Source organism: Rana temporaria, chromosome 1, assembly GCF_905171775.1.
Source record: "Rana temporaria chromosome 1, aRanTem1.1, whole genome shotgun sequence".
Lineage (NCBI taxonomy): Eukaryota > Metazoa > Chordata > Amphibia > Anura > Ranidae > Rana > Rana temporaria.
In genome coordinates, this window is record NC_053489.1 from 368,966,932 (window position 1) to 368,985,576 (window position 18,645).

At 42.9% G+C, this 18,645-nt stretch overlaps 1 protein-coding gene across 1 annotated transcript in view; it reads left to right on the forward strand.

Moving 5' to 3' along the window:
* The window catches only part of NDUFA7 (NADH:ubiquinone oxidoreductase subunit A7), a 59,564-nt gene that overhangs the window by 11,615 nt on the left and 29,304 nt on the right, over window positions 1-18,645 (forward strand). Inside the window, exon 2 of the mRNA XM_040322343.1 lies at window positions 234-283. Within this exon, the coding sequence (XP_040178277.1) occupies window positions 234-283 (50 nt within the window). The remainder of the gene's footprint in view (window positions 1-233; window positions 284-18,645) is intronic.

Consider the following 18,645-nt stretch of genomic DNA (forward strand, 5'->3'; position numbering starts at 1 on the left):
AAAGTGAATGTATAAATGAGGGAATTTGAAGTCTGGATATGGCTCCAAGCAGCTTACAAAGAGATTTGATGGTTGCCAACAGCTTTTTTTCTATATCCAGAAACGTGAATGCTTATTTGTGTTTTTCAATTTGCAGTTGGGGGTACAATGTAGAGTATAATGTTAAAAATATTAGCATGTAAGATCTTTTTTTTGGTGGACGGCTTAAAGTACATTTCTTTTTCATTTTGCAGCATAATCTTCAAGAAAAACTACAGTTGCGGTATACAGAAATTGCTAGCAGGTAATGTAACACTTAAGCCTCGTACACACGATCGGATATCTGATGGAATCTAATCCAATGGATTTTTTCATCTGATATCCGATGAAGCTGATTTTCATCAGTCTTGCCTACACACATTGGTCAAAAATCCGACCGTGCCAAAACGCGGTGACGTTAAACACTACGACGTGCTGAGAAAAATGAAGTTCAATGCTTCCGAGCATGCGTCGACTTGATTCTGAGCATGTGTGGATTTTTGACCGATGGACTTCCACACAGACGATCGTATTTTTTCTATCTTTTTTTTTTTTTTTTGTTTTGTTTTTTATCCATAGAAAAAATGTAAAACATGTTCTATTTTTTTTTTCACCGATGGAAAACAAACCAATGGGGCCCACACATGATCGTTTTGTCCAATGAAAACAGTCCATCGGACAAACCGATCGTGTGTACAGGGCTTTAGAAAAAAATAAGAAAAAAAAGACTAACTTGGGCTGATTTTTTAAATAGCGACATTTTGGGTAAATGCCGGGGGCTTTGCCCACTAAATAGTTCTGTGGCTATGATCTTCATGTGATTCTCTGGTTCAAGCTGAACAGTGGAGGCCGCCATATAAACCCAGGCGTGTGCGCAGCAAGGTCGCTTTTCAGAGAGCAATTGACAAGTGTCTGGGAGGTGATATGTTGCCTTATCACCATGTCTTAACCATGGAAAGCCGGTGCCACTGCACCGCAACTGTGGTAAATAGATGTTGTTGCAGAACTGTACGCAGATGAGCATTGGTAGACTTAAAATATAAAACTAGGGGGGGAGAATACAGTTTAGGTATATAAAGGAGTATGAAAAAGGGGGGAGAAGAAAGAGTCAGGGAAAGAGAGAGGAATCCCAGGGGGCTATCCTTTTAATTTTATATCACTAAACGTGTCATGTTGAAGGTATGAGATTACCAGGGTTGGTAAATTTTAGGTCAATTTTGATTGTGTTTCACTTAAAAATGGCTGTGAGTTTCTAATTGATCAAAATGTCTGTACCCTATTTTACACTGCTTCACAATTTAGAGTGGGCTTTTTGCATTTCCTAGCTATTGTTAGTCTGGTGGCTGCAAATGTGGGAGACTAATGCACGGTAAAATTCTTATACCAGCACTTGCAGTTTACAACCTTCTGCACTCTGTGCTGCTTACCTGAACTTGTGGTATTCATGAGTGGATAGTGCGGTCTCCAGCCAGTCTGTTTAATTTGGGGAAGGTAGGAAGAGAAAGGAGCAGGGGAGTCAGTACAGACCAAAAGTTTGAACACACCTCATTCAAAGAGTTTTTTCTTTATTTTCATTAGGGTTGTCCCGATACCACTTTTTTAGGACTGAGTACGAGTACCGATACTTTTTTTCAAGTACTCGCCGATACCGATACTTTTTTTAAAATTTTATTTTGACAGTGGCAGTAATATGCAGTACTGACGCTTGGATTGTCAGTTATTTTTTACAATTCATTTTTTTTAATATTCTTTAATATATATATATATCTCTATCTCTCTATCTCTCACTCACTGCTTTCTTTGGGGGGGGGGGGGCGGTGTCAGTTTTTTATTTTTATTTAACTTTATTATTTTTACAATTATTTTTTTTTGTTTTTGGCAGCTCTGTTGGGGGGGGCTTTGGTGAGATAATATCTCCTATTTGAGACAGAGAAAGGGACTAAGGACACAGATTCCCCAGTCCCTTTCTCTGCAGGCTCAACTGCGCTGTAAATGAATGTAAAGGAGACAGCGGCTTCTCTACATCCATAAACTGAGACATCGTTACACAGTTACGATGCTCAGTTATGAATGGACAGTCAGTGATCACTGACTGTTCATTCAGAAAAGGGCTCCTTCCTCCGCTCTCTATCCTGACAGATCGAGGACAGAGGGGGGGGGGAGCACGGCGGGGGACCAGAGCGATACACAGAGGGGAGTGGAGGACGGCGGGGACCAGAGCGGTACACAGAAAGGAGCGGAGGACCGGAGAAGAGCATGGAGGGGGACCGATGCGGAGCGCGGCGGGGGAAACACTAGCAGAACACGGCGGGGGACTCGAGCGGAGCATGGAGGGGTACTGATGCACAGCACTGCTGGGTACAGGAATAGAGCATGGACGGGGACCGGAGCGGTACACGGCGGGGGACAGAAACTGTACAGGACAGGGGCCACACAGACAGAGGCGTACCTAGAGCATTTGGCACCCGGGGCGGATCCTATATCTGGCACCCCCCACGGTAAAATGTAAAAACACCCCACTGTGCCCCCTGCATCCTTCAATATCTTTGTCACTACTGTGTACCCCTCTCCACAACTGCACCTCTGGACCCCTTTACAATACACAGCACCCTGCACCTCTGAACCCCTTTACATTACACAGCACCCTGCACATCTGGACCCCTTTACATTACACAGCACCTCTATATCTCTTTACATTAGACTGCACCTCTGGACAGTGCAGACCCCCCTACAATACGGAACCCCCCATACAGATACCACCCCCTACAATACAGAACACCCCCCTACAATACAGAACCCCCCTATAAAGATACCACCCCCCTCATATACAGAACCCGACCCCCCCCCTATACAGAACATGCCCCCACAATACAGACACCCCCCCACAATACAGAACACCCCCCCACAATACAGAACCCCCCATACAGAACACCCCCCCCTCATATACAGAACCCCCCCTCATATACAGAACACCCCCCCACAATACAGAACCCCCCCTATACAGAACACCCCCCTCATATACAGAACCCCCCCTATACTAACACCCCCCCCCATACAGAACACCCCCCCCCCCTTACAATAGTGCAGACTGCAGAGTGACTGTGACACCCCCTTGTCTTCAGACTCAGCGCGCCGCACAGAGCACTTGTACGGAGGAGGAGGTGGGAGGAGGCGGCGCCGCAGCTTCACACTCGGCTGTGTGACTGTCAGACAGAGACAGTCACAGCTGAGCCGATAGTATCAGAGCCGCGGCGCTGCGCTGCCACGGAGAAGGGGATCATTGCAAGGGGGAGTGTCTATACGCGGCAGGGCGGGAAAGACTACAGCTATTCGAATGAATGCTGTAATGTTCCCCGCCCGTATTAACCAAGCGGTGATGCGTCGTAGCGGCGGGATGCGGCGGCGGGGAAGTATTCTATTCTGGTATCGGGGGTATTTGCGAGAGTACGAGTACTCCCGCAAATACTCGGAATCGGTCCCGATACCAATACTAGTATCGGTATCGGGACAACCCTAATTTTCATGACTATGAACATTGTAGATTCACACTGAAGGCATCAAAACTATGAATTAACACATGTGGAATTATACATAACAAAAAAGTGTGAAACAACTGAAAATATATTTCGTATTCTAGGTTCTTCAAAGTAGCCACCTTTTTCTTTGATTATTACTTGGCACACTCTTGGCATTCTCTCGATGAGCTTCAAGAGGTAGTCACCTGGCGCAGCACCCCATCACTCTCCTTCTTGGTCAAATAGCCCTTACACAGCCTGAAGGTGTGTTTGGGGTCATTGTCCTGTTGAAAAATAAATGATGGTCCAACTAAACGCAAACTGGATGGAAAGGCATGCCGATGCAAGATGCTGTGGTAGCCATGCTGGTTCAGTATGCCTTCAATTTTGAATAAATCCCCAACCGTGTCACCAGCAAAGCACCCCCACACCATCACACCTCCTCCTCCATGCTTCACGGTGGGAACCAGGCATGTAGAGTCCATCCGTTCACCTTTTCTGCGTCGCACAAAGACACGGGGTTGGAACCAAAGATCTCAAGTTTGGACTCATCATACCAAAGAACAGATTTCCTTTGGTCTAATGTCCATTCCTTGTGTTCTTTAGCCCAAACAAGTCTCTTCTGCTTGTTGCCTTTCTTTAGCAGTGGTTTCCTAGCAGATATTCTACCATGAAGGCCTGATTCACACAGTCTCCTCTTAACAGTTCTAGAGATGTGTCTGCTGCAAAAGGTGGCTACTTTGAAGAACCTAGAATATGAAATATATTTTCAGTTGTTTCACACTTTTTTGTTATGTATAATTCCACATGTGTTAATTTATAGTTTTGATGCCTTCAGTGTGAATCTACAATCTTCATAGTCATGAAAATAAAGAAAACTCTTTGAATGAGAAGGTGTGTCCAAACTTTTGGTCTGTACCGAGTGCCTTGCCATCCTGTGCTATGGGGCTGTGTGTTTCTATTGGTGTATGTAGGCGTAATGAGAATTAAAGAAAGGGATGGTACGAATTAGGGCAATGATAATGGAATTGACAAGGAAGTATGTAAAAAAAATAAGAAATATTTATTAAATATAATAAACACAATAACGACAATTTAGAGCCCATTCACACAGGGGGCGACAGCCGTCTGACAAGTCGCGTCTGGCTGTGTTCAATAGAACCGTTCTAATAGGAGAGACGCAAGTCGCTCCGACTTAGAAAAAGGTTCTTGTACGACTTTGGGGGTGACTTGCATTGACTTCTATACAGAAGTCATTTTGCAAGTCGCCTCTGAAGTCGTCTTTAGGTCGCCTTGCCGAGTCGCCCCCAAAGTCGTGCTCCTGTGTGAATGGGCTCTTACAGAAATTGCAGAAAAATTGGTTAAAAACACAGAAATTACATGCAAGTGAATTTTCCAATATACATAGTTCCACACCCAGATGTTGACAGGTGGGCCATTACAAAAGGGAGTGGGTAATACCCGACATGTTTCAGAGACAAATGGTTTGGTTTATTCAAAGACCATATGTATAGTTCCTTCTTCAGGGTTTATGTAAGGGCAAAAATATTTATTTTTCTCATGACAAAGAGAAAAAACATGGTGTAAATATACAGGTAAATTAGATTATTTGTGTCTTAAAGCGGGGGTTTACCCAAAAAAAATGTTTTAACATTACATTCAGCCGAGTTGTTAGAATGACAATCGGCTGTTTTTTTTTTTAAATCTCCTTGCCGTACATACCGTGTGTGTGTGTGTGTGTGTGTGTGTGTGTGTGTGTGTGTGTGTGTGTGTGTGTGTGTGTGTGTGTGTGTGTGTGTGTATATATATATATATATATATATATATATATATATATATATATATATATATATATATATATATATATATATATATATATATATACACACACACACACACACACACACACACACACACACACACACACACACACACACACACACACACACACACACACACACAATGTACGGCAAGGAGATTAAAAAAAACAACCGATTGTCATTCTAACAACTCGGCTAAATGTAATGTTAAAACATTTTTTTTGGGTGAACCCCCGCTTTAAATGTGCTTATTGTAAACACATGAACACAAACAAATACATTTATTTACCTAATGGCATAAAGTTTTTTTTTGTTGTTTTCCCAAACCCTATGCCAACTGCCAAACTACAGGAGTGGTTTACCTCCTAACCTGTAGTTGCAAATGTTTTTATGTAGGGAAAACTACCCAAAAACTCTGGCAGAGACTTTACGGTCATCTGAAGGCCATGAAGGACAATGACCCAGATTTACCCCTGAGCAGACATGTCCTGCAAACTCACAGTGGCTTTTGCCCCAAAATTGAGGTATTGGTTCTGGATCGGGTGCACCACAGTTCCCGGGGCGGAGATTCTTTTTAAATCTGTTATTTTTATATATATAATCTCTCTATATCTTTTTATTCATTATTTTTATTTATTTTTCCCTTTCCCCCTGTAGTCTGCAGATACTTACTGTACATTCTCTGACATTTATCATTCTTTGCATCCAATGCTTTTTATTTATCCATTCGTGTTTTATACAAAGTGCATGATATCTAAGACTTTTCTTGATGACTAGTCCAAAACAAAACCTATATTGTCTTTCTAAAAAGATTTTTTTTGTTTTGTTCCACTTTTAGACATTTGCAATACGAACTAGATGACATGTCATTCCTGTAAGGATGAACCCTGCGACGGCTTGGAGGTTCCGCCTCGGTGATCACACATTTACTCCTAAAGAATTTCAACCTTTGATCTGTTGATGTGGCCCTCCTGGTGCATCGAGGCTCCCCAGTACAAAGGAGCCCCGACCGGCTTCCAGCCATTTTGGGGCAGCACTCGCTTCCTGAGTGCAATTAGGCGGTAGCGTTACCTGGGAGATCATTTCTCCCATGCGCTCTGGGCATTTTCTATCCGCCCAGTCACTTCCGCCCTCCCTGTGCTTGCGGTCACGTCTGACGTCACCGCGCATGGAGCTGTGACACTAGATGCAGCGAGGACCATGGGATTGCATTGGCACAGCTTGGTGGTGACCTACCTGGAGTGCAGGTGATGTGGGATGGACCAGAACCATTGATCCCCCCCTGCATACACCTGCACCTCAGTTTGATATACCCCCCTCTTTTGTCAGGAGGTGTTTTTACATTCATCTGAAACTCCTTATTACTTTTTCAACTCTGAATTTTTGTGTATCAATTTTTTGTAATTTTTTCATTAGATTCCACATTGCTCTGCCTGTTGCTTGTCCTTGTGAGCTTTGGTGTGCTGCGTGGGCCCGCTTATCAACAGATCTCTATATGCCCTAATTTTGCCCTTATTCAAAAACTTTCAATATCTGACTGGATATTGGTACCCATGTATCCACTATTAAAGGGCCAGGCACAAAGCCCCCCCCCCCCTACTCTTTTGGCTGTGTGTTATACATCCTGGCTGGACCCCCCGCCCTCTGAGGATCCATCCATTTGACATGTTCATTTTTATCTAAACATGTGAACATCTCTACGGGATGTAAGTATTATGCACTTTATCTAAATATACTTTAAAGGATTATTGGATGCCTAGTCATTGAATGTACAGACCTCAAATTTTCCACTCGCATTTTTAGGTCTGGCGAGGAGCTGGGCTGCCTGGGAGAGGGGGGGCGAGCACCGCCAGTGGCTATTGTTGATCTGGAGCTGTTCTCCCAGCGATCGCCTGTGGCAGAGAGCATTGAGGTAGAGGAGAGCCGCGGAATCACCGAGTGGTATAGCCCGCTGTAATAGCATAACATTGAACTTTTATCTGCTCATTCTCGCACACAGCCCGCCTCCTCTTAACCCCGCGCCTGTATGACAGAACGCGTCCCAGCATTGAACCCGCATTCTGTCTATTACAGACGCGGTTTAGAAGGAGGCGGGGCTGTGTGTGAGAGCGAACAGAGTGGAGGAAAGTTCAATGAAAGCTGTTACAGTGGGCTATACCGCTCAGTGATCCCACAGCTCTCCTCTTTCTCCTGTCATGATCTGGCCACCAATGGGGGCACGGTGAGGCTGCCATGGTGGGCACAGGTGAGGCTGCATTGATGGGCACAGGTGAGGCTGTACTGAGGGGAACTGATAAAGTTGTTAATATTTATTTTTGTATCACCGCCTTATAGACAAAATACGTCTACAAGGCAGTTCCTTAACTCTGGGAGGACGTCCCTGGACGTCCTCCCAGAATCACGCCCCCTGGGGCGTGCACACGGGAGTGTGTGTGACACGGATCGTGGTAAATAGCCGCTGTTTACCACGTGATTGCTCCGTCCAATGACGGAGCGATCACATGTAAACAAACGGTGTCATTTGATGACTCCGGTTGCTCCCTCCTCTCTCTGTACCGATCGGTACAGAGAGAGGAGAGCGCGGGTGTCAGCAGCGCTGTGGGCTGGATCTGTGACTATTGCAGTCACAGATCCAGCCATCCCTGCTCAGCCATCCCTGCAATACCCCCTGTGCAGTACTCTGCAATACCCCACCCCCTGCGCAGTACTCTGCAATACCCCCTGCGCAGTACTCTGCAATAACCCCTTCCGCAGTTCTCTGCAATAACCCCTTCCGCAGTTCTCTGCAATAACCCCTTCCGCAGTTCTCTGCAATAACCCCTTCCGCAGTTCTCTGCAATAACCCCTTCCGCAGTTCTCTGCAATAACCCCTTCCGCAGTTCTCTGCAATAACCCCTTCCGCAGTTCTCTGCAATAACCCCTTCCGCAGTTCTCTGCAATAACCCCTTCCGCAGTTCTCTGCAATAACCCCTTCCGCAGTTCTCTGCAATAACCCCTTCCGCAGTTCTCTGCAATACCCCCGCACAATACTCTGCAATACCCCCGAACAATTTTCAGATATTGGCACCATAGCTTGTGGACGCTATAACTTTCACAAAGACCAAATAATAATCACCAATTTGTACTTATTTTTACCAAAGATATGTAGCAGTATAAATTTTGGCCAAAATTTATGAAGAAAAATTACAAATTTTATATCAGAAAAATTCATTTTTTTTACAGAATTTTTAGTCTTTTTTTTCATTTATAGCGCAAAAAATAAAAACCCCAATGGTGGTTAAATACCACCAAAAGAAAGCTCCATTTGTGGGGAAAAAAAGGACAAAAATTTCATTTGGGTACAGTGTTGTATGACTGAGTAATTGTCATTCAAATTGTGAGAGCATCGAAAGCTGAAAATTGGTCTGGTTATTAACTACTAGCTGACCAGCCACCGTCATTATACGGCGGCAGGTCGGCTCTCCTGGGCGAGAGCCCGTAGCTATATGTCCGCTTTTCGAGCGGCCACTAGGAGCCCGCCGCCGGGCACCCGCGATTGCTCGTTACAGAGCGGGGACCGGGAGCTGTGTGTGTAAACACACAGCTCTCGGTCCTGTCAGCGGGGGAAATGCTGATCTTCTGTTCATACAATGTATGAACAGAGGATCAGTGTTTCCCCTAGTGAGGCCACCCCCCCCCCCCCCCCCACAGTAAGATAACACACAGGGACATACTTAACCCCTTCCCTGCCCCCTAGTGTTAACCCCTTCACTGCCAGTGGCATTTTTATAGTAATCCAATGCATTTTTACAGCACTGATCGCTATAAAAATGCCAATGGTCCCAAAAATGTGTCCGAAGTGTCCGCCATAATGTCGCAGTACCGAAAAAAAATCGCTGATCGCCGCCATTACTAGTAAAAAAAATATATTAATAAAAATGCCCTAAAAATACCCCCTATTTAGTAAATGCTATAATTTTTGCGCAAACCAATCAATAAACACTTATTGCGATTTTTTTTTTTTTTTTTTTTTTTTTTACGAAAAATATGTAGAAGAATACGTATCGGCCTAAACTGAGGGGAAAAAAAACGTTTTTTATATATATTTTTGGGGGATATTTATTACAGCAAAAAGTAAAAAATATTCATTTTTTTCAAAATTGTAGCTCTATTTTGATCAAATACCACCAAAAGAAAGCTCTATTTGTGGGGGAAAAGGGACGCCAATTTTGTTTGGGAGCCACGTCGCACGACCGCGCAATTGTCAGTTAAAGCGGTGCAGTCCCGAATCGCAAAAAGTGCTCTGGTCTTTGGGCAGCAATATGGTCCGGGGTTAAGTGGTTAAGGGGGTTTAAGTGCCCAGTGGTCAAGTGGTTAAATATGACCCTTATGAGAGACTTAAAGGGGTTGTAAAGGTAATTTTTTTTTTTTTTTCCTAAATAGCTTCCTTTTTCCTTAGTGCAGTCCTCCTTCACTTACCTCATCCTTCGATTTTGCTTTTAAATGTCCTTATTTCTTCTGAGAAATCCTCACTTCCTGCTCTTCTGTCTGTAACTACACACAGTAATGGGAGGCTTTCTCCCTGGTGTGGAGAAAGCCTCTTGAGGGGGAGGGGGCGAGCCGGAGTGTCAGGACGCCTACTAACACACAGCTCCTTTCTCTATCTGCAAAGTAGACAGCGTCCTGACCCTCCTGCTCGCCCCCTCAAGAGGCTTTGTCCACACCAGGGAGAAAGCCTTGCATTACTGCGTGTAGTTGCAAACAGAACAACAGGAAGTAAGGATTTCTCAGAAGAAATAAGGACATTTAAAAGCAAAATGGAAGGATGAGGTAAGTGAAGGAGGACTGCACTAAGGTAAAGGAAGCTATTTAGGGGAAAAAATGTTTTTACCTTTACAACCCCTTTAAGACACAAATTATCTAATTTACCTGTAAATTTACACCATGTTTTTTCTCTGTTATCAGAATTTTTTTTTATATTTTTGCCTTTACATAAACTGGTCTTTGAATAAACCAAACCATTTGTATCTGAAACATGTCGGGTATTACCCACTCCCCTTTGTAATGACCTACCTGTCAACATCAGGGTGTGGAACTATGTATATTGGCAAATTCACTTGCATGTCATTTCTGTGTTTTTGAAAAAAAAATCTACAATTTCTGTAAATTGGTATTATTGTGTTTACTATATTTAATAAATATTTCTTTTTATACATACTTGTCAATTCCATTATTATTGCCCTAATCCATACCATCCCAGGGGCATTGCTTTCTTTAATTCTCAGACTTAACCAGGATGTGATTAGATGCATTGGAATTGTATTATTACTGGTCATCTTCATCTTATTTTTCTTGTATACCGGTATGTAGGCATAATGAGGCACTCTAGTCCCTGCATAAAAGGGTGGCTCCATAGGTTATTGCAAGAGAAAACCCTGAAGCAGGAAACCTGGGGCAGCGGTCATGGCACCAGCCTAAACATGGGCAAGAATTAAAACATATAAAGAAGCTGCATAGTCAATAAGTGATTAAATCAGGTGCTGGGAAAAAAAAACACGCTGAGGGCTTATTATCTCTTTAAGAATTGGTAATCTGCATAGTAGTATTACGGTTTTGGGTTTAATACCACTTTGAACATAGGATGAGTTTCACACAGATGTCAGAAGAGCAGAGGTTATTTAAAAAAAGGACAGAGTCCAATCCCTAGGAACTACAGGCCAGCCAGCCTAACCTCAATCGTTAAATTATTGGAGGGGAACATAAGTGACTATATCCTAGAATTTACTGAGGAAAAAATCTTAAGTAGTCATCAGCATGGGTTTACGAAAGATCGTTCTTGCCCTCTGTTAACATTCTTTCAATCTCTTTTTTAATTTGATTTTCAAGCAGATAAGTAACAGAAAAAAGGGAAGCACACACTTTGGTTTTAAAGCCAACTCATAATACAACAAGAGATATAAACAAACATTGCGAATGCTTCTCAATATCATCTCCCAAAATACAATTTGTATATTTCTATCTCATCATAACTCTTCTTGTTTGACGTCAATAATCCACATCCTAATCAACTAGTACCCTCTCTTAATCTTTAAATTCCACTGCTACCCTCGAATGGGCAAATAAACCCCCGTACCTCCGGGCAACCTTATATCCCCAAGGCATTGGGGCAATCTGATCTTCCCTTGTTTTTTCTACCTCTGCTTTACCACCTAAGACCTCCCCCCACCCCACTCCCTGGCTCCGTCCATCAGTTCACATCCATCAAAGTCTTCCCCCTCCTCCGAGTACATAAACGCATTCCACTCCGCCCATGTATCCAAATATACTTTCCGCTTCTGCCTTGCAGTCCATACCAAATCCTCCATTCTATTCAAGTCTTCCACTCGTTTGAGCCACATCCTTACAGATGGTGGCTGAAACTGTTTCCACATAACTGGGATACAAGCACGAGCTGCATTAAAAAAATTACAGACTACAGATTTATATTGCCTAACCGATATGTCCATATCCTGCAACAGGTAAAAGGTCCATTCTCCTGGTAATTCCTCCTCACTGAACTTTTGCACGATTTCCCAGACCTTTACCCAAAAACTTAATATCTTAGGACAGGCCCAAAAGATATGCATTAAAGTTTCTCCTTTTCTCCCACACCTCCAACATCTGTCTGACATGTCTGGATAACACCTATTTAATATAACCCGGGGTACGATACCACTGAGATAAGATCTTAAAATTCAACTCTTGTGTCTTCACACACACAGAGGATTAAAATATATTCCGTAGTATCTTGTTCTTTTGCTCCTCTGTAAAAGGCCTACCCAACTCAACCTCCCACTTATTGAAAAAGGGCAGTTGAAAATCTTCTGCAGGTGCGTTCAATAGTTCACTAATTCTTGAGAGGGAATGCCGAAGCATCCCACTCCTACTACAGTACCTTTTGAACATTGTCCGCCTACACTCGTATCTACCCGGTAACTTCAAAGTGTCCAAGAAATGTCGCAGTTGTAGTGCCCTCCAAAAATCCAGTTGGTAGGGTTTCGCACCTGCTATCATCTCCTAAATTGTATACCATGCTCCCTCCTTCAAAAAATGAGATGCTTGAAACAGCCCCTGTCCTATTAGTCCTTCAGCGACCATGGTTCAAACTGTGGATTGCCCAAAATTGGAAAAAGCAGTGAGTCCACTGTTGACAATTTCCCCTTCACAAATAACCTGTTTGCCATTTGAAGAGTAGGGCCCATCAGCGGGTTCCTTTTAATATCTGTCGGCAGTTCCCTATAACACCATGCCGCCCGCTGAAGCATACTGCCACATTGGGCTTGCTCTAACCCCGGCAATATTTTCTCTCCAGTATGTCTACTCCAATCAATCAGCCGGCTCAGTAGGGCCGCCTGATAATATCTATAAATATCTGGGACCGACAATCCTCCATCTCGTTTAGCTAATGATAATATACGACCCTTGATTCTTGGACGTTTATTTGCCCAGATAAACCTATTGAACAGGGATTTTGTCTGCTTGAAAAAAAGTTTCGGTATTGCAATAGGGAGTGTCTGAAAGAGCTACAGAAATGTCGGTAGTATATACATTTTAATAATGTTAGACCTCCCAAACCACGAATGGAACCCCTTCTGCCATCCATCCAGGAGGATCCATGCTTTCACCAGTAATGGTACAAAATTAAGTTTATAAACTTGTGTTAGGTCTGCCGGGATGGAGGTACCCAAATATGTGAGAGATTTAGCAGACCATTTAAATTTTTTTTTTTTTTCCACTTCAGACTCTACCTCATAGAGTGCATATTTATGCTCATGTTCTGCGTACCAGCCCATTGCATCTCTATTTTGGTTTTGCATCATTAGTGTCGCTTTTCTTTATGTGGGTTTCCCTTTTTCTTTTTTTTTTTTTTTTATTATTTCCTTTTCTTTTTTGTTCTAATTCCATTTTTTTTTTTTTTTTTTTATATATATATATGCTATTGTAACGTGCACATATACAACTAAACACGTGTAAACCCATATGTTACTCCCTTTGCATAGAACAAAAAAAAGTCATCAAGAGTTAACCATTCCAAATTTTTCCCCCCCTTATCCCTCGCCTCCCCCCCCCCCCCGTCTCACCCTAGACCTTCTCTTAAGACCTCTAGTTCTTTCTAATTTTCTTCTAAGAAAGCGTTTAGATTTCTTCCCTTAACTTTTCTGCGTAACTCCATGATTTCTTGAAAATCCTCCCATTTTGTGCTTAATAAGATATTATTGCCCTCTAAGCCCTCTTTTTCAGTTCTTCCATTTTATATGTTTCTTCGACCGCATCGATCCATTCCCAGATTGAAGGGGGGTCTGGATCTTGCCACCTTCTAGGGATTAATCTCTTGGCGGTGTTCAGGAGGTGCGGTACAAGTGTTTCCCTGTACCTTTTAATGCCTTCTTCTCCCCCGTGGAATAGAACGACCCATGGGTCCATCTTTATCTTTTTCTTTGTAATAAATATTTTTTTTTTTATATAGGGTGAACCCCCGCTTTAAGTTTTAACTCCTGCAGTGTTTTAATGTGACCCTCATTCATTATATCCCTTAATTGTGCAGTGTCTTTTTTAATCCAATGCCCCCCCACTTGTGTCATACCAGGTGCGAAAAAATCATTATTTTTCAGTGCTATGAGGGGTGAATTATATTCCTTCACAACTTTTCTATATACTGTGTCCCATATTTTCAGTGCATTTTTTGTTATCTCGTGTAGGTTTATGTCCAGTGTCCTAAATTGGGGGGGGGGTTCCAAATTACCTTATCTAACCTTGGCTGTGATAATTCATTTTCTAATCTTACCCACCTTTTTTCTTTGACTCTGGCCCACTCCACCACTCTTGTTAATATAACCGCATCGTAATATCCCCTAACATCGGGGACGGCCAGCCCTCCCTTTTTTTTTGATTGCCTTAATGTTTGGAATGATATCCTATGTTTCTTATTCTTCCATATATAGTTCATAATTAGTTTGTTAAGAGCTGAAAGCAACGTTCTTGGGAGTGCTATAGGGATCATCTGGAATTTATATAGGACCTTTGGCATGATAACCATTTTGCAATAATTGATTCGTCCGATCCATGATATTGCTCTGTTTTCCACCCTTTTTGTCTTTCTTAATTTCGTTTAACAGTGGGATGAAATTTATCGCATTGATTTTGCTAACAAAATCCCGAGATATTTAAGTTCGCTGACCCAGGCGAAACAATGGTTCGCTTTCAAGAGTTTTTCTTCTGTCATACTTACATTTATACTCATGATCTCCGTTTTGGTAATATTTAATTTAAAATTTGAAATTTCTCCATATTCATTACAAAGGTTTAATAAATTTGGGATTGATGTTTTGGGTTCAGTTAAATAGAAGAGGACGTCGTCTGCAAAAGCTGCGAGTTTGTGTTCCTCCTCCTCCTATTTCGATCCCTTTTATTTTTTGGCAGTTGCGGATCTTGGCTAGCAGGGTTTCCATTGATAACACAAACAGCAGGGGTGACAAAGGGCACCCCTGCCTCGTTCCGTTTTTCATTTGAAATGTTTGCGAAAAACTGCCATTTATTTTTATTTTAGCCATGGGGGACTGATAGAGGGCGGCAACCCAATTCATCATCTTCTGACCAAACCCTATTTCCTTTAAAGTAGAAAGCATGAGTCCCCAGTCTACCCTGTCGAACGCTTTCTCTGCGTCTATCGACAGGAGTAGACCTGGGGACCCCATTGCCCTCATTCTCCGAATTATCAAAAGTGTTCTTACTCCGTTGTCTCTCCCCTCTCGCCCCTGAATGAAACCCGTCTGGTCTGGATGTACTAATTTATTCATTTCGTGCTTAACTCTCCCGGCCAATATCCTTGCGAACAGTTTTATATCTGTATTGAGCAAGGATATTGGCCGGTAGCCCGAGCAGCTTTCAATGTCTTTGCCTTCTTTTGGGATAACAGTAATGATTGCTTCAGAAGCCTCCTTACTTAATTTGTACCCCTTCCCAAGGCCATTAAAATACTTACAAAGCCTTGGTAGTAATATCTCTTTACATTTTTTGTAATACATTACTGTAAAGCCATCTGGGCCTGGGCTTTTACCTGAGGCTGAGCTTGTTAATGCTAATTTGATTTCATTTTCCGTGATTGGCCTATCCATCCCCGCGGCATCTAATTGGCTAATTTTTGAGAGTCTTGCTTCTTTTAAAAAGGTTGTGATCTTATTTTCTTTTTCTCCTATCTGCCAATTCGTTTGTTCTACTGAATATAGTTTTACGTAGTATAATCTAAATGTTTCGGCGATTTCTTTTGTTGTATGAGAAACCTCTCGTTTTTAAATTTTATCAATATAATTCCTTGATTTCTTTTTTTGCACCAGCCGAGCCAGATGTTTGCTTGTTTTATTTCCCCACCTATATCTTTCCCTTGCTATTGAGTTATATTCTTTTCTTGTTTCCTGGTCCATGAGATCTTTGAGTTTGTTTCGTTTGTTGACTAGGGTCAGGTATAAATCTCGTTGCTTTCCTTCTTTTTTATGTTTTTGTTCTAGGTTGAAAATCTCATCTATTAATTTTACTTTTTTACTAATCGCTTCCTTTTTCCTCCTCGCTCCTTCCGAAATCAAAACCCCTCTTATCACTGCCTTGTGGGCATCCCATAGGGTTGTTGCCGAGATTTCCTCTGTCTCATTTATCTTAAAGTATTCTTCTAGTTCTTTTTTAACCCTTGTTATGCCTTTCTCCTCAATCAATAGTTCCTTGTTTAATCTCCAGTTTTGATAGGGCCTTTGGTTACCTAAGATTTTTATAGATATACTAATGGGCGCATGGTCCGAGATCGTCATGGGCCCTATTCTCGTCTCGACCACCCCTTCCAGCATTCTATGGTCAACGAAGATGTGATCGATCCGAGAATAGCTACCATGTACCTGGGAATAAAATGTGTAATCTCGCTGACTAGGATTAAAAATCCTCCATGTATCCACTAACTGATTTCTATGTAAGCTTTCTTTATCGTACATCACGGGACACAGAGCTGCATATTCATTACTATGTGGGTTATAGAGTCTACCTTCAGGTGATGGACACTGGTGTAATCAATTAAACAGGAAGTTCCCTCCCTATATAACCCCTCCCCTACTGGGAGTTCCTCAGTTTTTTTCATCAGTGTCTAAGGTGTTGGTCACGAGTTAACATGTGCTCTTAGGAGCTCCACTGGAGGGATCCATGCTGGATGTAAAAAGCCTCCATAAATCCGGATCCGTCCAAGGTGCTTCATAGCCAAAGTGGACGGTACCCGGGCCTCGGTACGAAGAACGAGGTTTAGCCTATAATGCCTCTCTGCGGAGGGCTGGATCCTGGGTTCCAGAACTTTGTGCCTTCTAAGGACCAAATGTTTTTTCTGCTGCCAGGGTGCTATATAGGTCCAGGGGTGTGGTGTTCCTGCCATGGACCCCGGTCCCTGAAGGTCTAGGACTATACCCACGGTGAAGGGGGAAGATTGGGCCTCTTGCTTGGCAATACCCTGCAGCGTGGAAAGGTAAGAGAGGGACCTACGGGACTTGGTTCGACAGTAGGTCTTCTGTAGGGGACTATGGGTCTCGCCTATATTATGTTTTTATGCATGGGCAATGTAAACCACAATGTCTTTTGAGACGGGATGGCTCAGGGCACCCATATACCTCCCCTAGCCGGCATGTAGCCTGGGCCACTATGTCTGTTCAGACAGGATGGCTGTAGTACCCATATATCTCCCCTTGAAGGGGCTGGTACATAAAAAAAAAAAAAAAAAAAAAAATGCCCTTAATCCTATGCAAAGCATTGTCTTCCATGAGTAGCTGCAAGTCCTATCTGTTTTTCCACTACTATGGGCAGTAAAAGACATGCCTGATGTTTTCGCTTACCATGCTTTCCAAAGACGGAAGCTTAAGTGTTAGCTGGTCTATTGTGCGTCCCACTTCCTCAGCTTCAGGCTCTACCATGTCGCACGTGCTCACCGGCTCAGTGCAGTCGCAGAGAGGGCTCTTCAAAAAGGCCCAGACGTCAGAGCTCTGTAAAGCTAGGGGGACACAAACGCAAGCACCTTGTGTGAGTTGGATACAGATTCATCTAAGACGCCTACTCCGCATCTAGCTGTGCAGATTAGCAGGCATTGTTGCTGCCAGACTATGTTCAGCTGTTGATGCACCTGGGTTAAGCTCCTCTGCTTTTAGCTTAGGACTTTGGTCTCCCCATTGAATAAGGTCAGGGGTAGGAATATAAAAAGGAATCGCCACCTGAACCTGGTGGCCCCTTATTCTCCCCTGTAGAGACAGCTCACAGATTGAGCCATCAGACCTGTCAGGCAATCAATGCAGCCTCCCCCAACATTGCAGCCACTCTGCATGTGTTTTGTTTTTGCATCACATTTGTTGTTCTACAAGAGGTTAACTGCTATGTTCGCAGCATCCTCACAAGAAGCAAAAAAAAAAAAAAAAAAAAGCAGGGTGTGTCCCTTTTCCTGCTTTAATCCTTAAACAAAGGGATTAGAAGAGCTGGGGATGAAGGTTCACTGTCAGAGGACAGGAGACAGGAGCTGCAGCCTAACGAGGAGAAGCTATCAATAGCCCTACAGGTTCTGATTGCACCTGCAGTCTTTTCAGAGATTCATGCTGCATATAATTTCCCTCTGCCTACTCGGCCAAAGCCTCTATCTTCTCCTTAGAGTGTAAAGAGAGGTTTTCCTATAGGTGGCTAGTAAGACCTCCATATGGTCCTCAGCCTGGTGTCGGCTTCAGGCTAACCAAATGCACATCTGAGGGATGCACAGTTGCTGGTACACATTGCTAACGTCTCTTAATTGAGGAAACGCACATCTACAGAGGATAACTTCCTTTTTACCAGTCCGCATGTTGCATAAGATACATGAGTTTGGAATGCATGTGGGATAAAAACAAGTAACAAAGCATGTTTTATTGTGGATCGCATAAGGATACATGTTTCTGTCTGTATGGTGTTGCATGTTTGTTAGAGTTGCATAGTAATGCTTGAGTGCATAAAGATGCTAGTTACCTGATCACTCAAGTCCTGGATTACCCAAGGATATTGGGTCACACAGAGAGACTTGTTTCCACAGAAAGGCCTAAAATCGCATAAAGACGTTTGTATGTATAAAAATGCTGGATCACACACACATGGTTACCTGATCACCCAAATCCTTGATTACCCAAGGATGTTTGGTCACACAGAAGTGGTTTGTTTCCACAGAAATGCCTAAAATCGCATAAAGTTGCTTGGATGCAAAAAAGATGCTGCATCACACATGGTTACCTGATCATCTG